Source organism: Callospermophilus lateralis, chromosome 4 (genome assembly GCF_048772815.1).
Source record: "Callospermophilus lateralis isolate mCalLat2 chromosome 4, mCalLat2.hap1, whole genome shotgun sequence".
Classification (NCBI taxonomy): Eukaryota; Metazoa; Chordata; class Mammalia; order Rodentia; family Sciuridae; genus Callospermophilus; species Callospermophilus lateralis.
The window spans coordinates 69,454,784-69,479,620 of record NC_135308.1 but is presented as its reverse complement, the minus strand read 5'-3'; the positions used below and the strand labels follow the sequence as shown (position 1 = coordinate 69,479,620).

At 41.6% G+C, this 24,837-nt stretch overlaps 1 protein-coding gene across 1 annotated transcript in view; it reads right to left on the bottom strand.

Annotated features, from left to right (window-relative positions):
- Positions 1 to 2,979: 2,979 nt before the first annotated feature.
- The window catches only part of Galnt8 (polypeptide N-acetylgalactosaminyltransferase 8), a 52,297-nt gene continuing 30,439 nt past the window's right edge, over positions 2,980 to 24,837 (bottom strand). The window contains exons 7-11 of the mRNA XM_076855288.1: positions 13,607 to 13,792; positions 12,010 to 12,147; positions 11,405 to 11,500; positions 10,139 to 10,306; positions 2,980 to 3,132 (exon numbers count right to left, since the gene is read on the bottom strand). Coding sequence (XP_076711403.1) covers positions 2,980 to 3,132; positions 10,139 to 10,306; positions 11,405 to 11,500; positions 12,010 to 12,147; positions 13,607 to 13,792 — 741 coding nt within the window. The remainder of the gene's footprint in view (positions 3,133 to 10,138; positions 10,307 to 11,404; positions 11,501 to 12,009; positions 12,148 to 13,606; positions 13,793 to 24,837) is intronic.

Below are 24,837 nucleotides of genomic sequence, written 5' to 3'. Positions count from 1 at the left end.
TAGAAGTGATGCTATGTTCCTGGCACATCATATCAAGAAGCACAAGCTGTCCATTTGTCCAGCTACTGATGTTTATGTTGACTGCTCAAGTAACATGGTATATACCAGGTTTCTCAACCATAAAATTACTATCTTCCTGCTGCTGTAATGGATAAATATCTTCTGGGAAGTTACTTTAATTATATATTTTTGTGTACATACATTTGTGGTGTATGCTTTTTCCATTTCTCATCACCCACTAGTTTTAATATCCATTGGTGAGTCTTGCCTGAAACAATTTTAACTGTGTGCATGCCAAGTTTTGATTTCCTAATTTGATAATCCTTTTAACAATTATTAGTTGACATTCTATTGTAAGGAAGAACTTTCCCTACTCCTCATTCATTCTTTTATTCATTTGAAACATCTCATGGATTCTTATCTTATTCTTTGACTATTGTGATCAATATTAATTTTAATGTTCAAATTGTCCCAGATTTAGCCAGTGGGACCCCTTTCAACTTGGTTACTGTGGGTTATAACATATCCTATCATTCTTTGAGAAGTTTCTTTCTTTCAACACAGGAAGATATTAGAGCCAGAGCCTTAAAATTAGCTATTTCCCTATGGAGTCCTAATTCTAAATATTCAGAAATGAAGGTCTGAATGTCGAATGCTAGGTATGCTCAGTGTATGTGTGTAAGTGCAGAGAAGTGTTCATCTAAAGCACAGATAAATGGCTAGATTCACTTACTTTTGTTTATAATCCATTTTTTGGTTTCTATATTTGATTTTTATGTATTTTTATTTTGAACATATGAAACATGATTCTAAATGTCAAATCCACAGGGAAAAAAGTCTACTTATGAGAATGCCACTCTCCCCACATCTCTTCTATCCTGTTCCCCAGTCCTTGGCACCCTGTTCCTAACCACCACCATCCATTGTAACAATCCCAATAGTTTCTCTGGTTTATCCTTCTCAGGTTTTATTTTGCAGAAAAGAACAGACACATGTATATTTTCTCCTTATTTTCTACCTAAAATATACATACTTATATATGCTAGTTTTTTTTTTTTTCCCACTGAGCAAAATCACGAAATCACTCCATATCGGTTCAGAGAGATGCTTCTGGTCTTTTTTAAGCCACCTAATACCCTACTGTGTGGATTTATTTAGCTACCCTCTGAAGCTTGGGTACACAGTTTACCTCCAACATGTTTCACTTACACCCAGTACTGCAAAGAATTAGATATTGCCAAATACCAACTGAGATTGTGTCATTTTATGTCCTCCCATCAACAGGAGACTGCCAGTCTCCACATTCCTCCCATGGAACGGTGCTGTTGTGTTTTTTGTTTTGTTTTGTTTTGTTTACTTTTGCCAATTTAAATGAAAAATTATCTCAGTTCATTTTTAATTTTCATTTCTCTGTGAATGAGGTCAAATGTTTTTTTATATGTGTAAGCCTAGTGTGTCTTTTGCCTGCTTTTCTATTGCATACAATTTTTTAAGAGAGAATTTTTTAATATTTATTTTTTAGTTTTCAGTAGACACAACATCTTCATTTCATTTTTATGTGATGCTGAGGATCCAACCTAGCGCCCCGCGAATGCCAGGCGAGCACGCTACCGCTTGAGCCACATCCCCAGCCCGCGTACATGCTTTTTAAAACCTTTGCTCTCAACTTTATTTTCCCTTCAGTTTGCCAGGAAGAAACCAGAAGTCATACATTTGCTTAACATTTAATTTTTAACACAATAGGATCTTATTCACAATAATTCTTACTTGTTGATAGTCATGTGTTTGTTCACTGTGAAGTTTTGATCAAGCTGCATACTTATGATACACTTCTAAAGCTTATTTTTAAAAGTCTTAGCCAATTTAATTCTGTGCCAGATTACCAGTGTCTTTCCTGCCTAATACTTAAAGGAAACCTGATGATTCCCAGGTAGCCCTGACATGGGACTAAGGAAAAAGCAGCCTTCTTAGGAAGGAACCCAGAAGCCCCATACTTCCTGGGTAAGCCCACAACACAGCACACACCTGGGTCCCCAAGATCTCACCCAAACAAGGTAGCCCTGGATAACTACAGGGAAGGATTTACCCAATGAACAGACATAAGAATCCTGGTTTAAAGTTTTTGCCTGCAAATCTCTTCTTTGTGCCCCAATAGGTGATGGCTATCTGTTCTAATCCTCATTTTCTCCATAGTTTTCGGGGGCAATAGAAAGAAATAGGTGAGATCTAATCATCAGACATTATGATCAGATTCACAAGGAACTGGATTTTTCTACCATTTTCTGTGAACTGTCCCTTGAAAAGCTATGATTGGGTGAGGTTCTTTCCCTCCTCTCCTCAGCCTCTGCAATCTCTTTTTTCATGGGAGAGACTGGTAATTCCAATAAAGCCGCCATGGGGTAGGGGGCACACAAATGGAGGAATTTGTTAAAGTGACTGGTCTACTTGTTGTATCTTTCAAAACAGTCCAGAAAGGAGAGGGAGGTCATGCCACCTGGATGGTGATCACACTGTCACTGGCATGAGGAGAACCCAGCCTCTCACGTGGAACAGTCTGGGGAGTCTCTGAGCAGCTGAGCCGGGGAGGAGGTGTGGGACATGTGGCGATAGTAGCTGTTGGAATGAAGGCTAAACAGCGTTGGTGGAAGTCAGAGATAAACTTCCATCCTCCTCCTCCACTTTCCACAGAACAAGCAGATGAGACGGGCTATTTCAAGGAGTTTCCAAGAATGGCATTTGATAGATATCACGATCTTCCAAGGGAAGCTGGGCACAAGACATCAGTTTCTGCTCCGGTCCTCAGCCGTGGTGTCCCGACACGTGCACAGGACTCCACGTCCTGGGTCTTGCATGCTGAGATCACAGTAAACACACACACACTCACTTCCTTTCCTTCACCCTCTCCCACATTGCACAGCATTGGGGGTGGATGCCATTCCAGTTGTGAGAATTGGTGTTCCAAATTCAGACTCTGCAGGCTCACTGGACATCGGTCTGATCCCAGTTTCTGATGACGTACTGAATTTCCCACATTTGCATGGTACACTTCTGCAGCACAAGCCTGTAGGCACCAGAAGAGTGCTTCCTGATCTCCAGACACCGTTTGGTGTCCCTGTTTATGATGGCTCTTCCCTGGGTGGGAGGAGGGAGAGTCAAGGTGATAGCAATAGCACAGCACCCCACTGGGCCTGCTCTCTGTGCTGTGGTCTGCCAGGGTCCCTGGATCCTTTGCAAGTTCCCCAGGGAGAATGAGAAGCAATGTGTGGAATTCAACCCCCCAGTGCTTTCTGCACCAGCCCTGCAGCCAGCTAAGCCCACAGTGCTGAGTTCATAAGCACCATGGGCCTCCCTGGAGACTGAAGCAACAGGCCAACGCTGACTGGCCTAACACCATGACATCTTGTTTTCAAATTTGTCCCTCTTTTCTGTCTCTCCAGACCTGAGCCCATGGAACCCCTCAGGCTCGCCCTTCCCTTGCCTTCCTCTCCCTCCTCAGCAGGGCTCCATCAAGGACCTGGAGCAGAAGCCACATGGGAGGAACCTCAATTTACCTTCTCCACCATTCTGGGTGGCAACTTCCTGCCTCTTGTCATGGGGGCTTCACCAAAATTCACTACTGGGAACACTGTGGGCATCAGTGCTCAACAGTCAGGATTGATTCCCTCATATACAAACCAGGTGGCCTTGGGCACCTAACCTCCCCAAGTCTCCATTTCTTCATCTGTAAAATAGGTTTTGAGTAAATTTTAAAGTTTAAAATTTGTGTTAATATTAATTGAGCAACTGGTGCTTGACACATGAAAGATGCACAATGAATCTGAGTTCATCTTGGCCCTGTCCCTTCTCATAGGGAAAGAGGAAGAAGGGTCATCCTCCTTGTTCCTATGTTCTCCCTCTGACCCCCACCCCTCGCCCCACCTCTTTCTGAACTCCAAATCTCAGCACTTGGCAATCTTGCCATCTGTCCAAGCTGAGCCTGCATCTGCTCCTACCCCTCTCACCCCCACGCCCCTCTCAAAGTCTTTGCTAGAATCACTCCCTAATCTGCATTACTTCCTGGGTCAGGGACTTCTCCCTGTATTCACCATCTTCTGTTATCATCATCGGAGTTCATGCATCCAGTGAGAGGTCCGGTGAGTAACCTGATCACACTGTCCCTCAGGTACACCGTCACCAGGGCTTTTAACAACAAGGACTGCAGTTCTAAGATCTCCAAACCTCTGCCTCCCTGCTTCTCTCCTCTCACAATCACTGCCCCCAACAACCCCTGATCCCCCCAAACCATCTGCCCTATACTCCCATCCTCCACCCCCCCATTCTCAGGGCATTCATCCAGTGTTGGCCACACAGGGTTCCTCTCCAGGTTTTGGAACTTCTCCACCACCCGGCACTCCCTGCTTTCAGCCCCAGACTACAGAGGGCTCCTGGACAGGGTCCACCAACCTGGCTTAACAAGGCATCTACAGCAGCCTGGCCTGAGGCTTGGCTTGCCCTTCTGTGTCACTCTTCTAGGCCCCTACAGCACACTCTGTCCCTGGATCCCTACCCCGACACTTTCAGCAAATGTCAAGAAGATCACACTCCATTTATATCTTCACCTGAAAACCACCAGTGGTCCACAGGATGCTGCCTCATGGATGATCTCAAAGGAGCTGCCTGTCCCTGTCTCACCATTCTAGCCTGTTTGTGCTCTGAATCAGCCACCCTTGATGCTAGCAAACATTCTTCCAGTCTAACACCCTTATTTTATTTCTCCCTCTCTGCACATTTGTTTTCTACTAGCTTTAAAGATGTCATAATGTTAGAAGGAGGGGAGGATCACAAACCCAAAGCTCTCCTGCTTAACTAATATTTAGTGGTTTTGCCCCTTTTAAAAAATAAAAGTCATCAGACTAGAGTGAGACATGCATACCTATGTTTATAGCAGCACAATTCACAATAGCCAACCTATGGAACCAGCGTAGGTATCTACCAATGGATAAAGAAAATGTGGTATATACACACAAACAATGGAGATTTATTCAGCCATTAAGAAGAATGAAATTCTGTCATTTGCAAGAAAATGGATAGAACTTGAGAACACCATGTTAAGCTAAATAAATGAAACTCAGAAAGCCAAGGGCCATATATTGTCTCTCATATGTGGAAGCTAGAGAGGAAAAGGGAACAAAAAACACTGGGTGGGGGAGTCTCATGAAAAAGAGAGATCAGGAGTAGAGGAAAGGGACCACAGGGAGGGAAAGGGGAACTACTAGGGAGTGATATTGGCCAAATCACATTGTTATATTGTGTGCATGTAGGAATACATAACAAAAAGTCCCACCATTTCATACAACCATAAAGCACCAATAAAAAAATGAAAAAAAAAAGAATCAAATACCTAAAAAAACAGGAAGTAACACACAGTGATTAAGATTCTCTGCTTTGGTGCTGCACAATTACTATGATGTGTAATCTTGGGGAAATTTTTTGTTTGACTTCTCTGGGCCATAGTTTCTTCATAGTTCAGACAGAGCTAACAGTAACACTTCTTTTATAAAAGACCTTTGTCTTAAAAGGACTAAATTAGATAATGTTTAACCCAATGCCTGGCTTATAACATACACTCAATAAGTCTTGGCTATTATACTGTGATGTTTTAAACAAACTCAGTGGCCTATTTTCTATTTTCTCTCGACTTCCATGTGACTTGGGCTCTGACAGCACTCCCTACAGCACCTGGCTTCTTTTAATTGTGTTCATCTGGATTTTATGCACTTTCACTCTTATGTTTATTTAGGAACAATGCAGCCAGAATTTTTAAAGGATTTCTGTTTTTGTTTCATTTTCACTTTTACAAAAGGAATATATGCTTATTTTAATGGAGAAATTATATTTTTAAAAATTAGAACCACTCATAATGGTATAACACTGTACTATGGTTTTTATATACTGCTTTTAAATTAATATTATGTATGTTTTCTCCTTTCATCATTTTTAAATAACTTTTGGAATATCATTTGAATAGCTATATGATATTCACTCAAGCAATGAGCAAAAATCCCTACCACTACTGGGTATTTCATTTTTCCCAACATTTTGCTATGAAAACATCAGGATATAGTCTACATTAATCATGGCCTTCAGTCTATATTATTTCTTAAGATATTATCCTGAAAACTAATCAGTTCCTTTAAAAGGGTCATAGTTAGTTGTTAGTGTCAGAGCTCTTCCTATTGTGTTAGTCCATTTTCCATCACTACTGATAAAATACCCGAGGTAAACAACTCAACAGGAAGAAAGAATTTGGGCTCATGGTTTTAGAGACTTCAGTTTGCGATTGCTTGACTCTGTTGTTTCTGGGCCTGGGATGAGGAAAAAGATCACAGCAGGGAGCACATGGTGGAGAAACGATGCTCACCTTACAGAAGGCCAAGAGAGAGGAAAGTCCAGGGATAAGATATAGTCCCCAAGATTATGCCCCAAGGACCCACTCCTCTCAACTAGGTTCCATCTCCTAAATTTCCATAATCTCCCAATAGCCCATCAAAGTATAAATTCATCAATGGCTTAACCCACTAATATAGTCAGAACCCTCTTTATCTAATAACTTCCCAAAAGCCCTACCTCTGAACATTGCTACACTGGGAACCAAGACTTCAACATAAGCCTGGGGGGGCCTTTCAGATTCCAATATAACATCTGTGTGCAGGCAAATTGCTATTGGAACCTTTTTGGTTCACTCGCCCACCAGCAAGGTATGAGTACCCACAGGGCTCTCTTTCTTAGTGGTTTCTGGAACCCTTAGGATGGGTGTTCTCCTCCTCACTACCTACTCTAGAGATCCTCTTTGTGTCATGGGCTGTCACTCTTTCTTGACCTTCACCCAAATTCCCACTGTTTCAACTGCATCACTACTGCCAATGCTAGGCTCCTCCTATCAAAGTCCATGTGGCTGTAAACACCCCATCTCTGAATTAGGTCCCTTCTCAGTCACTCGCTTTGGCTCCCTTGTGCTTCACAGAGAGTGTAACCTCCTCTGGTTGATTTAAAACACAGAATCATGACATTGGGAGGAAATAGAGAGATTATCTAGTCTGATCACCCTCTCAATTCCAGAAAATATTTTTAGTGACTCATAAACAAGAAATAATACAGAGATTCTGCTTATCCTTTACTTTGGTAACTTTTTAGTAGAATGAATGTGTAAGTTGTGCTACAAAGTAAATAGAGCACAAGAGAGTCCCACCATTCATCCAAATATTGCTTTCATATCTAAAAGGATTTTGATTCAGATATAAAATGGATAAGAAAGGACTAGATAGGAATTGACTCAAGATGAACCAAAAATTTGATAATATACCAGGAACCACCTGATCACCTCCCTCTTAACTTTTGAATTTCTTGGCATAATGGTCATAAAAAGGGACCCAGCCTGGACATCGGAGCATCAGGCAGCCCATCCCTGGATGTGCTGCGGAGCAGACCTCACACTCAGCCCAAATTTCCATTCTATCATCGGCCTCAGTCAGCTGAGAAGGCAACCTTCCAAATTTCTCCTAGGAAGACAAATTTTCAAATATTTGGGATGCATAATTATCTCTTTTGGATAAATAGTGAGGCTGATCTGGCTACGACACATCTGTCACCGCACTGACTCAACTGATCTTGCTGGATAAGCAGATGTCCCCTTCCTCCTCTTTTCCATGCCTAGTGCATTCCTCCTAGAGCTGCATGCTCTGTTGAAGAGGACACCCTTCCCCAGTAGAGGAGGACTGCTCTTTGGTCAAGGATATATGAGTAGCTGCACTCCCCTGCTAGAACCTCCAAACGAGCTCTTAGGAATAAATGGTATTTTTAATTCCTAGGAGATTTGGGATAAAGTATAGATACTAAGGGAATCAACAGGTAATATTTGCTGAATATTCTATGTGCATTTGCTATTTTTAAGTACTTGTTATATTTATGGAAAATCAGGATCTTACAAATTAACCTTGTGATACCAATTTTAAAATGTGTAACAAATTAAATTTCTGATTGCATGTTGAGATTTCACTGACTTTATAAGCACTTTGGAAAACATTTAAGAGATTCAGGTTCACTAAATATAAAGACAGATAATCAAAGTCCTTAAGAAAGTAAATTTAATGTTTTAAATTAATTTTATCAATTTAATATATCATGTATTTTATGTATTTAAATTTATAAAATATAGTCTACAACAGTTAAATAAATGTATTAAATTGTAAAAAAAAATGCCCTATTAAAATAATTAAAACTTGCTAGGCTTAAAGTACTAAGATCATTAAAGACATCAAAAACCCACACTTAGCACACTAGGCTCACCAGATGCTCAGATGTTCTGTGCTTGGTGATTACAATTGACAAGAGAACTCAGCACTGTGTGAGGCAGCCTGTCCTGTTCAGGACAGCTAAGCTGATGGGCCATCAAGAAGTCCCCCCTTTGCCATCAAGAAGTCCAGTTTGGGACTATTGGGAGAAGGTAGAACCTTTAAGAGAACAGGTCTAGCAGAAAGTCTTTGGGTGACTGAGGATGTGCCTTCAAGGGGGACTGCAAGACCCCAGTCTCTTCCTCTTTCTCTTTTGCTTCTTGACTTATGATATAAGTGAGGTCTACTCTACCACATGCTCCCACCCTGATGCACTGCCTCACTACAGACCCAAATCAACTGGACCAATCAATCATGGACTGGAATCTTCAAAACTGTGACTCAGACTAAACCTCTCTTTATATGTTGATTACCTCAGGTACTTGATGTAAATGACAGAAAATTGACTAGCATGCTCCTTTTCCTTAGGAACACAGCATCCTCTTTTCCCTAAGCTCAGCTCTCCTAAGTGCCAATCTTTCACTTGTTCCACAACCACTTATTGAGAGCCTGAAATGTTCCAGATGTTATAACAGATGCTAGAGAGAAAACAACAAGCAAAATCCAGACCCTGCCCTCCAGTTCTCAGATGAGTGGTGAAAAGAAACAGGAGAGCAGGCAGGTTGAAGAGATAATGAGACAAGGGGGCCTGAGAGCACAGAACCCAGCCTGTTCCTGCAGGGTCATGGAAGGCTTCCCAGAGAGAGGCCCTGTCTGAAGCCAGGGATGCACTTTGAGGTTGTTCAGGTGAAGAGGTTGGAGGAGAGGGAATGACATCTAAAATGGGCCTAAGGTAGGGGGAGCATGCCTCTTGCTGCAGTGCCTGCAGTTCCATGTAATTGTAGCTTAGATGGAGGTGACAGAGACTGGGAAGGCATTACCTCTCCTCCTCCCTCTAATTGATATTGCAGGGAGACTGGAATGAAAAACTTCTCTGAAATCATAAGGAAATTTTTGCACATAGGTGCCTAGACATTTAAACTGCATAGCTAGCAGCAAATCGTCACAGAGGTTATTGGCCTTAAAAAGATAGGACTTGCTGAAATAGATTGTCCATGATTTTTTAAATGCAGCACTTGAAGTTTCTGCAGTACCAATCACAAACCATAACCTCCTTCCAACAGGACATCACAGACTAATGAAAGTGGCTGAAGAACACAAAAATTTTTGAATCAGCCCCAACGTGGGGCAGGTTCACATGTAGACTGTGATCAGCCAAGTCCTTCATGTCATTGACACTTGGATTCTGCTAGATTCCCGCTCTCCTGATCTTGGCCATTTATTATTGAAGTGAAAGTCAGAACTTTTGCAGTAGTCCCTGTTGGATTTCAGCCTAGTCCTCTATACTTTGACAATCATTAAAAATAAAACTAATTGCACTAATATTTATCAAAAACTCCTATGTGCCAGGCACCATGCCAAATGCTTCACAATCTTCTCTCATTTAATCCTCCCGATAGGCCCACAAAGTAAATACTATTATCTTGGTTTTATAGGAAACTGAGCATCAGAGATAGTCAGAAACTTGCTAAAGATGACTAAGCCAGGATTTGAGCCCAAACTCTATGAAGCTATGGCAGCTCCAGTACTTCTCCTCCTCATCCACCCCTGCCTTAATCAAGAGACTCTGTGGTTCACACCTGATTCCCAGCTTCCAGTCTTTCCCTTACCTGCTGCCACAAAAATTAATCTAAAAATGTTATCAAATCAAGTCAAATCTCTCAAACTATATTAGTATCTACCTCCCCTTTAAAAGGCATGTGACTCACCTGTTTAAAATCCCAATGTATGTGTAGTCCACTTTGGGCTGCCCTAGAACATGGCTCCAAAGTAGGCTTTTCCCCATGGCCAGGATCTGTGAGGCAGCGGTCATCAGAGTTTGCCTCTGCAATCAGATTTCCCACGTAGAATTCCCCGGTTTGGTGGTAGTAGATGTTCTGGAAGATAGCAAGGGACCTGCCATGGGCACACTCAGCAGGGAGGCCTCAGCCGTGTAGAGGCCCAAGGATGGCTCTCGTGCCCTGGCTGCTCCGGGATCATGAAATTTCCTGGCCACATGGAGTAACTGCACCCTTCCTCCCCTGTGACAGTAGATTCCAGGGAGAAGGCCAGGCATAGGGATGGGCACTTGGCCCACCCTCTTTCCTACAATGTCTCCAAAAGAAGCATGGTGTGTGTGGACGAGGGAGCTGATCTTTGAAGAAAGCTTCTCCCAAAGATTCTCAAGCTGAACTTGAGAAGCTGTCACTGTAAATCCAAGTATGAGCCTGTTGCCAAGAAGCCTTTCAAATTTCCCATCTGATAGTGCCTTGCTCAGTGAGCTTGGACAAATAGGTTATTTTCATGCCTCAGGTTTTTCATCTCCTAAGTGGGAATGATATCTACCAGGAATACCTCAAAACTTTCCTGTAATGGCAACATGCAAAGTAAGATGACAGATTTGAATATTTTCCATTTATGAAAAGTCCCCTGGCTGCACCCTGAACTTAGTGCCAACCCACTTCTATGCCACAGAAGAACTTCCATTCCACCTCTCTTTTCTTTAGCCCTCTGATTCCTTCTTTGCAAGAAAAGAACAGGTGGCTTCACCCATCAAATTTCTGGGATGCACAGGAGAAGGGAAGACTGTGGGACAGTGGGAAGAGAGAAAAAAAAAAAAGGGTTAGAGGCAATTGCCAATGAAAATATCCCCTGGAGAATGACCACAACAGAGCAAAGCCTTTCTACATGTCCCTGAAACTGAGCTGTCTTGCTGTGACCACTTGAATGAACCAGAAAGTGCTTACTTAAAACTAGAGATATAGTTCAGTGGTACAATGATTGCCTAGCATGCAGGAGGCCTTGGGTTCCATCCCCAACAACAACAACAAAACCTACTTAAAAGTGTAGGTTTGAGTTTTACCCTTACCTGTCATCCAGAATACTCTGCTCTTGTGTCCCCATCATCTAACACCAAGTTTAAATCTGACAGAGGTTACCAGGAGCTGAGCCAAAACAGACTCACCCTGTCAGGCAGAGAAGACGATGGAAGTTACCTGTGGACTGAATTCATGGCAAGGATGCATGATGGGGGTATTGCCTGGCACAGGTCCTTGATCCAGGCAGACACTCTTATCCAATGAGTTTTTCATCTGAAGGGAAAAAAACATGAATGCAGTTTTGGAAAGACAATCCCAAAGCCTCCCCAGGACCTGCATTTTCCTTAAAACACCAAGAAGCCAACAGCCAAAAGGAGCAGAAACTGGGATCCTGGCAGCCACATGCTGAGCACTGGGAAAACAAACCAAAGCTTAGGTGAGGTGCAGCTGTGCTGCCTGCATTTTGGGAACATTGCCCCCTGCAGACCCTCACAACAGACACCGAAGCACCCATCCTACTACAGACATGAGTTGGCTAAGCAACCAACAGTGTCAGGCAAGGGCTACAGTTTGCAAAAGGACTAGAGGCAGCAGAAAGAAAAGAAACAGGGATTGGGGAACAAGAGGAAAGGAAATCTCTCAAGAGCAGAGCGCTGAGGAAGGCATGGGGCAGGAAGGGGACACTAGGCAGGAAAACCCTTGGCTGGGTAACCATATGGTTTGGGTTTCACCGTCTTCCACAAACAAGCATTCAAAGTCTAAATCCATTTCACAGCACGTACTCTTCCATAGCCCACAATGTTGAGGGTCGGCTTCAGGAGTGGATAAACATTTTTCAGGTACCAGTCAAAAGTTTTACATTTCAATTTCTTCCGGAGTGCAATTCTGGAAGAAATGTCTCCATAATCAATTCCAGAGTTCTGAAATAAAACACCAAGATTTCTATGCTTTGGTTCACAAGAACTTCCTGATTCCACTAATAGATATGGACCTTGCATGAAGGGACTGAGGATTTTCCTGGCAGCCTAGAGGTAACCTTGATATTTTATTTTCCAGGGAATGTGGAAAAGCAACCTTGGGGACCTCTACTGGTTTTCAAAGACATTTGCAAACTCGGTGTGGAACAGGAAGGGACACCACAGTTCATTTCTCATTATAGCAAGCTGAAGCAGACTGCTCCTGTTTGAGATGATATTCACATCAATAAGGTATAAAATATTCCTCACCATGGCAGAAAAGGCTTTTTAAAAGTTCTGACACCAAGATTTGGAGACTTTCTAAAAATGAATACTAACTAGAAAAAAAAAAAAGGCAAAAATGCAGAACCCATATGGGGTATCTGCCTTCTTTCCAGAATGTTCCTATGTGGTTCATTTCAAATCACCTTTGCAGAATTCATTTGTTTAGGGACAGTTCCTTTTATAGCTTGGCACAGTCACAGTAGGACTCTGTAGAGATAAAAGAGCTAAGGATATCCTGGAGGGTTCCTGTTTTCCCATCATACCTTGGCATACAGGGGCACCAGAAGAAATTTGTATGAACAATGAGCTAACTGTAGATTATTGGTATCTTGAGTTGTTAAAGGAATGATTTTCATGACTTTGAATCCTAAAGAAGGCTCGGGTTTCTCTGCTTATTTTTACTTTCTCCAGAAATAGTGCCCCCATAGTTTAACCTGACCCCCAGCTCCACGTTGTCTTCAGACTTTTCCTCCTAGATCTGTTCCACAGTCTCCCAAACATCCTGACCCTCTGATTTCTGGAGGTTACTTTAGGATCCACTGTGATGGAAAGAGAGTCTTCCTCTTCTCTCTGTGCCAAACTCAGCTAACCATGCTTCAACGCAGAGCCAGCACTTAGGGACAGAAGACAACATATCACACCAACCTCAGGTGGCCAGGGCAAAAGACGTAGGCTCAGCCAAGGTTGTCCTCATGTATGTGCATCTAACAAGACAAAAGGAGCTCCTCTCACCACCCCATGCATCACTTGCTATGTTTATGGGCTGCCCCAGTATAGAAGACGAATGTAGAACACAGAATCAAAAGCCAGATTTTCTTGCTTTGAGTCATATGTGGTCTAATTACTGTCTGTTCCTGTGTTAAACAAGTTTCTTCCAATTCTCTGTGCCTTGGCTTCCTCATCTGTGAAACATATCCCATAGGAGGTTCTGATGGTTAATGGGTCAGTATATGAAACATTGTCTAGAACATGATATTGCCACACAAATGTTAAGTGTCACTATTATTGTACCTTGGGAACTGACTCTAATTCTTTATGGTGACAACAGCATATTTGTTCTGTCCCTTCTCATTCTTCACTGCCACCACCACTTCCTGCTGCTAGCTTTCCCCCTGATGCTGTTCAGTCCACGACAAACCTGGAGAGGTATGTTCCAGGCCAGGTAGACCATGTGTCTGTATTCATCCATCCAGATTTCAGCCACTCGCAGAGCATTGCGCCTCAAGAAAATGCTTAGATCCATCGCGTAGGGCTTGTGGTATCTCTCTAGATGAGCCACCCGGGAGCAGGGTAAGATCTCAATCTTCCCTCCACACTGCCACACCTGCAAGAGAAGGAACAATCTTCTGCATAGACTGGGCCCTGCCGTCAATGAATTGCATGGCTTGATGACTCGCAAGAAGGCCCCATTTGGGGACCATTTTTTAAAGACTCTAAGTTTGATCTCCCTACCCCAGACTTCTTATTCAAATCGTCCATCCTTAGGAGTCTTCCAAACTGCTCCCCCTCTGTTGTCAAACAGTTCTTGCACTAAACTCGTACTTCCTTCACAAAGACCTCCTGAAAGGACAAAAGGGGCTGCCTCTGCTCCCTTATCACCAAGGAAAGTGGCCAAGTCCCGAGAGGCACCATGCCCTCTCACTAGACTTAGCTTCCCATGACCCTTCTCTGTCTCAAGCCAGACACAGGGCAATAGGCAGACAGATGCTGAGGTGGCTTCTATGATTCTTCCCCTTGGTGCTCACCCTTTACCTAATCCCCTCCCCTTGAGTGTGGCCTCCCTCCTTTTTTTTTTCTTCCTTCCTTCCTTCCTTTTTAAATTTTTTATTATTTATTTATTTATATACTGTACCAGGAATTGAATTCAAGGATGCCTGACCACTGAGCCACATCCTCAGCTCTTTTTTATTTTTTTTATTTTGAGACAGGTTCTCATTAGGTTGCTTAGGGCTTCACTAACTTGCTGAGGCTGGCTTTGAATTTGAGATCCCCCTGCCTCAGCCTCCTGAGCTGCTAGGATTATAAGCATGCACCACCACACCCAGCCTTTTTCTGTCTGATAGAACATGGTAGGGGTTACAGGATGTATTTGATTATGTTTGATTACATGACTTAAGACTGTAGCACACATCTTGTTAGGACATGCTCTCTTTTTCATTGACTTTGAAGAAGCAAGCTGCCATGTTTTGAGCTATCATGTGGGGAAATACAGTTGACAAGAAACTAAGGGTGGCTTCCAACTGGTAGCCAGTGTGAACTCTGAATGTTTCCTTAGTCTGTAAGACTTTAGGGAACCAGACGGAATCACAATCATGTGAGCTTGGAAGCAGATCCTTCTCTAGCCAAGTTTATATGAGAACCCAATCCTGATGCATACCTTGAATGCATTCTTGAAGAGGGCCCAGCTAAGCTGTACCTACAAACCTGATTCCTAGAAATTGTGAGGAAAAGAATGCATCTTGCTTAAGACCCTAGATTTGTGATAACCAATTCAGGTACTTCTTGACAAAAAGCTACTATGATGTAAGCTCCAGTTCTAAATGTTTTTCTTTACTACCCTGATGAGTATAAACATGCTTATCAGAACATGCATTCTAATATTTAACTCAAAATATGATTTTCATCCCCATGGACAATAGAACTACCTACTCATATTGGATTGGTATCAGGTCTCCAATACCTCCTCTTCATAGTTGCCTAAGTGAGTTGCAGTTTCTGAGAGCTAATTAGCCCATCTGGTAGTGGTTAGGAACCTATTGTGGAGAGTGGTTAATGAGATTGGGAGCACAGTGACTGAGATCGGGGTCTCTCATGACTTCATGGTGGTGGCGTGCCTGGTGCCTGGGAAAGTTTCTGTGCATGGGCATAGGATGCCTAGCTGCTATGGTAAAGCCCTGGCTGAGGAGGCTCCATGCAGGAGTCTTATGAGCTTCAACCTTGATCTAAGGCACATAACTCCCAGGTATAGAGGAATTCTCCTGCTAGACGATCACAATGTTTCTCCAGCTCTGCTACTCCTGAGACTTCTTGCTTAACAGTAACTTTAAACAATAGACCTCCTTGAGCGCTACACAAAGTTTCTAACATTGCACATTGCAACTGTGGAAAAGCTGCATAGATGTTTTAGTTCTATAACTTTTCTGAGTACAAAGAATAATGCTTGCATAGTCTTTTAACCTGATAATAAAACCTATATAAATAAAGATTGCTGGTGTAACTCTTTAGATCTGCTTCTCCATCAGAGAGCAGCACTCCACCTGATCCCAGCTTTATCTTCAAAATCTGTGTGAGTCTTTTATTTTTTAATCCCCCATCGCCCCTCCCAGGGATGTGAGTTTGGCCATGCAGGATGCCATGACCTACCACACTCGTGCCAAAGGAGTCCCAGAGACAAGGCTGGGCACATTGGGCCCTGATGTTTTGATTAACTGACATTTCAAGAGTGTCCACCTGAGGAGTCCGTTCCACTGTGAGACCTTCATTTCTTAAAATTCCTTTTTTTACTTCTTACTGCACAGATCCTCTTCCTAGCATCCCACCCCCCAGGATAGTAAAGTGAAAAAAAAAAGGCAGGCTTTGATGCCACACTGATTTGTGTTCAAATCCTGATTCTGGCACTGCATGCCTAGCAGCCAGGCACAAAACACCCATCCTCCATGAGCCTTGACTTACTCTTCTGCAAAAAGGGTACACCCACCCTTTGGGTTGTCAGGAGTCATCAACAACATAACAATTCCTTCACTACAGCAGCCTCCAAATTGCCCTGAAACACGTCTTTCCTCCATTATCCTCTTCATCAGTCCCCAAACTAATCATGTAGGGGTTCCATCCAGCTTGCTTTTCTTCCAGCCAAGTATTTAAAAATATAAATACAACTGTATTTCAATTTTCTAGTTGATGGAGGTTTCCAACCCACAGAAATTTAGGGGGAACCCTTAAATTCAAATTAAGGATTGCCATTTATGAAATAATGTTATTGATTATCCTTACCCAACAGTTTTCAAATTTTACCGTCCCAATTTATTCTTACTTGCCAAACTTCATTCATATCTCTCTCTCGCTCTCTCGCTCTCTTGCTCTCACTCTATCCAACCCCCCCACACAGACTTGAAGCTTCTGCTTATAATAATAATAGGTAGACTTATGTTGCACACCATCCTAGGACTGTATTACTCTCACCATGCAGGTATTACTGTTAGCCTCATGTCAGTAACTTGCCCACACTTGCCAGTTAATATGACAGAACTGGATTCTGAACTCAGGCAATTCCCATGTTATTCTCTGGCACAGTGCCTGGAATATAGGTTTTCAACCCATACCAGCTGTCCTTTTCTACCCATCATCTCCGTTTACACACACCCACGAGCACCTTCATGGCCATGGCCACTAGAGGTCAGGAAAAAGCACTTCATGAGCTCTAACATTCTCTAATATCTGTGATTAGAGAAAAAACCTAACAAGTGCTTAGAAGAAAATGCTTAGCATCAATAACCATCAGGGAAATGCAAATCAAAACATAAGGAGACATCACCTCTCCTCACTTAGAATACTTATTATCAAAAAGACAAAGGATTTTTCTGACAGGAATCCAAAAAAGGGAAACTTTACCACACTTGGTAGGATGTAAATTAATAAAGTCCTTAAAGTTTTCTGAAAAAGTTAAAAATAGAACTACCATGTGATCCAACAATCCCACTACTGGGTGTATATCCACAGGAAATGAAATCATGATATCAGAGAAATACCTGCACTTCTGTGTTTATTGTAGCATTGTTCACAATAGCTAAGAAATGGAATTCACCAAGGTGTCCCTCATTGGATGAGTGAATGAAAGAAAATGTGGCACATATACACAATGAAATACTATTCATCTATAAAGAAGGATGAAATCCTGTCAATTGTGGTGATATGAATGGATCTGGAGGACATGATTTTAAATAAAACAAGCAGGTATAGAAGGTCAATAGAAATTTGTGGGGGTGGAGGGGAGATTAACTGTTCGCAGAGGTAACACAGCTTACTCATGTGCAATCTTTAAAAAAGTCATTATCATAGAAGTTCAGAGTAGATTAGTAGTTACAGAAACTGAGTGGAGTAGGGGGGGAAATAGGGAGATGTTGGTCAGTGGGCCCACATTACTGCTGCACAGAAGCCTGAGGTCTGGTGTTCTGTGGCACACTAGGATGCACGTGGCTAAGAGTAAAGCATTATATATCCCAACAACTAGAAAGAGGATTTTGAATGTCCTCACCATAAATGATAAAAGTTTAAGATGACAGAGACTGGAAGATGGCAGAAGAGAGTGAAGCCACATGTCCTCACAACAGAGAAAGGAAGCAGCCAAGGAAAAGCAGAATTGAGAGGTATGACAAAATAAATGCTCTAAGACGCAGTCTTACAAAGTCTGAAACCTGGAGGGACTGGAAGATAGGTCACCAGAGTAGAATACAGAGTGTCCTAACCCCAAACCCGAAGCTGAGGGGTGGTCAACAGAAGAGAAAGCAGGGAGCAGAAAAATCCCTCAGCTCAGCCACGTAAAAGCATTTTGAAAGACAGATAAAATTTGAAGAGCCACCATAACAGAAGGGTCCTTAAAATAGCATTAATAGCATAAAACCAAATTGTGAAAAGCAATCAAGCCGAGGTCCACAGCCAGCTCATGGAGCCTTCTGCCACAGTGGAGTCACTCCCTTAAATACGCACAGCATCTTCCCATGCCCAGACAGCTGCAAATTAAACCAGGAGGAAGTCCCCTGCACTAGGAACTCTTAAGAATCCAGCCAGAAAGAACTTCTAGAAGGATCGCCACTGGAGGTAAATCTCTGAAGCCCTCTGTTCCTCCCACTCCCTGTAAACAAGCAGACCGGATTGGGCTGCTGAGGCCCTGTGCCAGGGAAGTGCACCTAACCCTGTGCAGCCCCTGTGACCCAGACAAGGGTGGAAAGCTCTGCCCAGTGCCCACTCCATCAACTCAGACAGAGTCAGCAATGAAGTAGCTTTGGTCCTAAACAGAGGAAAGCCAATTCACCAAGCTCCAACCACTGACACTGTGGGGAGGCACCATGGGAAGCCTAAAGACAGCCTCTGGGATTGCAGGGCCCCACCAGAGGGAAGCTGCCTGAATATCCAGTGACACTGAGATCAGCAGAGTCTACACAGCAGAAAGGGGCTAATCCCAACATTACCTAGTACACAGCCTGACTCGTGATCACAACTGACAAGTGACAGGGTGCTGTCTCCATACTTGTGGGACCTTGCATCAGGCTTAGAAAACATCATTCACAACCTGGGTCAGTGGAAACTAGAATACAAGTGAATCACCTGAGACTCTTCACTACAGTACCTCAGAGAGTGGCTTCAGCCAGGGAATATGTCGCACCATAGGACACCACCAAAAATGTACAACCAGAGTTCCTGTGCTCACAGACAGCCACCATAATTTTCACAACTTTAAGAGTATCCCTGTTGAGATAAAATCACAGGGACAATCCAAAGCCTGCATCCTTGAGTCCTGCACACAATAGAAAAAAAAAACAAGCCACAACACTGTACCCCCTGAATGGTCAGCTACAGGTCCTTGAGCTGACAAACTAGAAGCTCCCGGCAGAAGGTACATAGCAACTAGTGAATTGTCTCCTGTACCTCTGCAACTTAGGAGAGATCCACAGCCAAAGATTGATGAACATCTGCTAAACTTCCAAACCCCAATGAAATACAAATCAAGATTCAACAAGAATGTTCTTCACCCTGACATGGTATACTACAAACAATTCTAATGTCAACTTGGCAAACCAAATACAAAAACACATTAAAATGATAGGGCACCATGATCAAGTGGGTTTCATTCCAAGCATGCAAGGTTGGTTCAACATATAGAAATAATAAATGTAGTTCACCACATAAAGAGAATTAAGTACAAGAATCATATGATTATCTCAATAGATGCATACAAAGCATTTGACAAAGTACAGCACTCATTTATATTTAAAAATACTAGAAAAACTAGGGATTGAAGGAACTTACCTCAACATTATAAAGGCTATATATTACAAATTCAAGGCCAACATTATCCTAAATGGACAAAAACTAAAGCATTTCCTCTAAAAAATAGGAACAAGACAAGGATTTCCAGTTTTTACCAATACTATTCACCATAGTCTTTGAAACTCTAGCCAGAACAATCAGGCAAGAGAAGGAAATTAAAAGGATATGAATAGGAGAAGAAGAGTTCAAATTATCTCTTTGCTGATGACATGATCCTATATTTAGAAGATCCAAAAACTCCACCAGAAGATTTCTAGAACTCATAAATGTATTCAGTAAAGTCGCAGGATATAAGATCAACAACCATAAATCAATCATTTTCTTATACTCCAATAATGAATCTGCTGAAAAAGAAATTAGAAAAACTATCCCACTCACAATAGCCTCAAAAAATAAAACACTTGGGAATCAATCTAACAAAGGAGTTGAAGGATCTGAACAATGAAAACTACAGAAGAAGAAGGAAATTGAAGAACTTAGAAGTTGGAAACATCTCGCATGTTCTTGGATAGGCAGAATTAATATTATCAAAATGACCATACTATCAAAAGCACTATACAGACTCAGTTCCATTCCCCTCAAAATTTCAATGACACTCATAACAGAACCAGGGAAAAGCAGTTATGAAATTCATTTGGAAAAATAAGAGACCCATAATAGCTAAAGCAATCCTCAGCCAGAAAAGTGAAACAGGAAGCATCACCATACCATACAGAGATATAGTAACAAAAACAACATGGTACTGGCACCAAAACCAGCATGAAGACCAATGGAACAGAATGGAAGACACAGAAACAAACTCACACACAGTTATCTCATACTATACAAAGGTGCCAAAAACTTATGTTGGAGAAAAGATAGCCTTTTTTTTAACAAATGGGTGCTGTGAAAACTAGAAATCCATATGTAGCAGAATGAAATTTAAACCCTCTCTCTCACCCTGCACAAAACTCAACTCAAAGTGGATCAAAAGAATTAGACCTAGGAATTAGACCAGAAACCCTGCAACTGCTAGGAGAAAATGTAGGCCCAACACTCCAACATATCAGCACAGGAACCAAATTTCTCAACAAGATTCCTAAAGTGCAAGAAGCAAAATTAAAAAAAAAAAAAAACAATAAGTGGAATGGCATCAAATTAAAAAGCTTCTGCACAGCAAAGGGAACAATCAAGAGCATGAAGAGAGAAGCAACAAAATGGGAGAAAATCTTTGCCACCTGCTCCTCAGATAGGGTATTAATATCCAGGATACACAAAGAACTCAAAAAAACTTTAACACCAAAAAACAAATAACCCAATAAATAAATGGGCAAAGGAAATAAACAGACATTTCTCAAAAAGATAAATTCAAATGATAAATAAATGTATGAAAAAAATAGTCAACATTTCTAGCAAGTAGGGAAATTTAAATTAATACTACACGGAGATTTCATCTAACTCCAGTCAGAATGGCAATTATTAAGAATACAAGCAATAATAAGTGTGAGGAGAGAGGTAGAATCATACATTATTAGTGGGATAATAATGGGACTGCAAGTTAGTACAACCACTCTGGAAAGCAGTATGCAGATTCCTCAAAAAACTAGGGATGGAATCACAATATGCCCCAGATATGCTGCTCCTTGGTACATATCCAAAAGATTTAAAATCAGCATTCTACAGTGATAAAGCCACATCAATGTTTATAGCAATACAATTCACAATAGCCAAGCTATGGAGCCAACACAGGTGCCCTTCAACAGATGAATGGATAAAGAAAATATAGTATATAGACCATGGAGTATTTTCATCCATAAAGAAGAAAGGACTTTATGGCATTTTCAAGTAAAAAGAGGGAGCTGGAGACTATCATGCTAAGTGAACTAAGCCAGTGCCAAAAAGCCAAAGTTCAGATGTTTTCTCTGACATGCAGAAGCCAATCCAAAATGGGGAGAGGTGGGGAGGCGTAAAAAAAAAATCAGTGGATTAGACAAAGGGGAATGAAGGAAGGAGGGATGGAATAAAGACAGTGGAATGAGTGTGAACTAACTTTCCTATGTGTATATATATATATATGGTACACCACAGTGAATCAATCTCACCATCATGTACAACCACAAGACACTAATTTAAAAATTTCTATAAGTAAATCAGTAGAGGTAAGGGAACATGGGGAGGGAGGAGAGGAGGAAAGAGGGAAACTGGGGACTGAATTAGAGTAAATTTTATTCCATGCTTTTATAATTGTGTCAACATGAATCCTATCACTATGTATAACTTAAAAGAATCAATTTAAAAATTTTTTAAAAATCTTAAATAAAAATATGTACAATAAAAAATATAATGGATATGCCAACTACTCTGATGTGATCATTACATAATTTATATCTGAATTAAAACATCATATTGGACTCCATGAATATGTATAATTATTATGTATTCATTAACAAAGTAAAAAATGAAGACAAAAAAATGAGTTAAAAATGGAAACAAAACAAAAATTAACCACACAATAGGCAAATAAGCTTGATGCAGTGGTGCATACCTGTAATCCCAGTGACTCTGGAGGCTGAGACAGGAGGATCACAAGTTGGAAGTCAGCCTCAATAATGTAGCAAGACCCTGTTGAAACCAGAGTTTGAGACACAGCTCAATTCTCTGCTTCAGTTGAGAGGTGGGACCAGTGTAAGTTGCAGGCCAACTGCAGCCTAGAAAGCCTGTTTTAGTGTTAGCAGCCTACTGGCAGCCCCTCTTGGGGTTGCAGCCAACAAAGCTGGATTCTTCTCCACTACTATCAAGTGGTGTGTTGCAGCTCTACATGGTGGATTATCCTCTCCAGAGTTGCAACAGAACCCAGCAGCTCATCCCCAGGCTTTCCCAGATTCTTATCTCACAAATCCGAAGAATAAAATTTACAGAACAACAGAAAGCAGGAGTGAAAGGAGTAGGATTTATTCAAGTGTGAAGACGAGAAACAACTCTCACAGGGACAAGAGAGAGCCCAATAGGGGGTGTCTCCTGAATGTGCTAGTCAAGGGACTTGTACAGCACTAAGTACTTGGGTCAATGCTAATAGTCTAAACTTATGCTAATTAGGGTTTGGAAAAGTACCAACACGTTTGGTCAAGATTTATGCTAACCAGAATTTGGAAAAATACCAACACTATTGGTGAGCTCTGTAATCGCATTCAGTTCTGCCCCACTTCCATTTTCCCACCAGGAGATTGAGTTGTTGGATGGTGAATGCTGGGGGGTTTCAGCTGTGGTGTTGTGTGTAGTGGGCATCTTCACAGGGCTGGGGTGACAGGTGGGTTCATCCTGGCTCCCCTTAGCCCTGGCCACACCACAGGCCCAAGCCAGCCTGTGGACTCCATGTGGTTGCAGCCCTTGCTTGCTGCCCACTCTCCAGCCTGCCCAAGCAGCCACTTCATGGCTTGGGGACAAGAACTTGGCTTCACTTATCAAACATAAAAATAAAAAGTACTAGAAATGTAGTCTAGTGATAAAGCATCCTTAAGTTCAATTCCCAGTACCTAAATAAATAAATAAGTACATAGACAAATAGTCACACACATAGAAACCAAGGAACCCAGATATAAGTGGAATTGTTTTATCCAATAAAAGGAAAGAGTGATCCTTCTCTTGATAATATCTATGTTTTCATCAAAATTTATTTTTAAAAGCCAAGTGTTAAAAGAAATAGGATTTATTATAGAAACTGAAATGTCAGAGTTCTACATGTGGGGGTGGGAGAATGGAAACAGAGCCAGTATTACAAACAGAAATAATGAGTGTTTCCAGTCTCCGCCAAATTCATCCATCCAAAGCTTTGGTAGGTAGGAAATACCTGGTCACCATAGAATTGGGGTCATCTTTAGGGCTTTGCTAATTATGTTTGCAATAATTATTTTTCATTTGTATTTTTTTTGCATTACATTTTAATTGTTGAAATCTATTCCTATATCTATAGGCATGTGACCAACTAGCTAGTCCACATTTCCCAGAGTCCTTTGCACACATGACTAGGTAGCAGTCAATGGAATGAGAGGAAGCAATATATCCAACGTTCAGACACCACCCTCAAAAGAAAGAGCATTCTCTCTCTTTATGTCCTTTCCCTATTGTGCAGAATACAGAGGAGGTGTTGAGTGTGTCAAAATAGAAGGCTCTTGTCCCTGGAGCTGCCACATCTGTCCTAAATTGCTTATGTTCAAAGAGTTACGAGAAAGAGAATTGATTTCTGTCTTATTTAAGTCTTTGTCATTTTGGCCTCCATCACAGAAGCTGAATGACATTCTAATTAATATCTTTACAAAACCATTGTAAACTCATTATTACATTTTAATTGCACCATCATTCTTAGGAGGTATATTTTACAAGAATGCTTCTCTTCATTTCATAAATGGGAAAACTGATCAAGACCCCCAAACAAAAATATTAACTTTTTCTGCCAAAACAATTGTGGATTAAGGTAAGACCCAGACTAGATTCAAAGTTCATTTGCTAACATAAATGTGGGATTCTGAGTCAGTCCTAGTTGGGCCCAACATCTGTCTGTGGTCATCCATTTCAATTAGAAAGAGATTAAAGCAGGTGAAACTGAATAAATTGTAAACAGGAAATTATCTTGTTCCTCCAAATACAGCAATGGACTAAAGACCACCTGGTCTAAGGTACAGAATTTCAGTGGGGAGGAGAGGAAAAAAAAAAGCCATTTTCTAGAAGTTCAGTCCATAATGATATGACAGAGCCAGGATTAGAAGCTATATCCAGCATTTTTTTTTTTTTACAATGCCACCCCAACATTCTTCTTATTATTTTTACCACCAACCATTTGTTGAGTTTATAGTATGTGTCACTCCCCACTTTAGGTGTTTGACAGAGCAGGTATGACATAGAGACCTTCCATGTTGTTCAACAAATCCAAGGTCAGGACCTTCTAACAAGGCCCTGTAGACTGTACAGAAGAGGTAAAAGGGATACTGTGGTAGAACTACACTTATGCACAAAACCTGCTCTAAATAAATTGTGATGTGTTGAATTTATTGGCTTCAACCCTTCATGCCACTTTGAGCTTGGCCCTTGACTTACTTGAAAAGAGCCACATGGTTCCACCTGCCCGCTAGTGTGCCATGAGAACAGCTTTCTTTCCCCACACAGCTGCTATTCCATCAGCTGAGCTACAGAATAAACCTCTGTGGAACACAGTCACCCCCACCCAAGCCCAAAAGAACTGGCAGATCTGTGAGAATCAATAATTATTGCTTTAAATCACCAAGTTTGGGATAGTTTGTTATGCAGCATTTTTGGCAATAGCTAACGGATACACTAATGTAATATGAACCT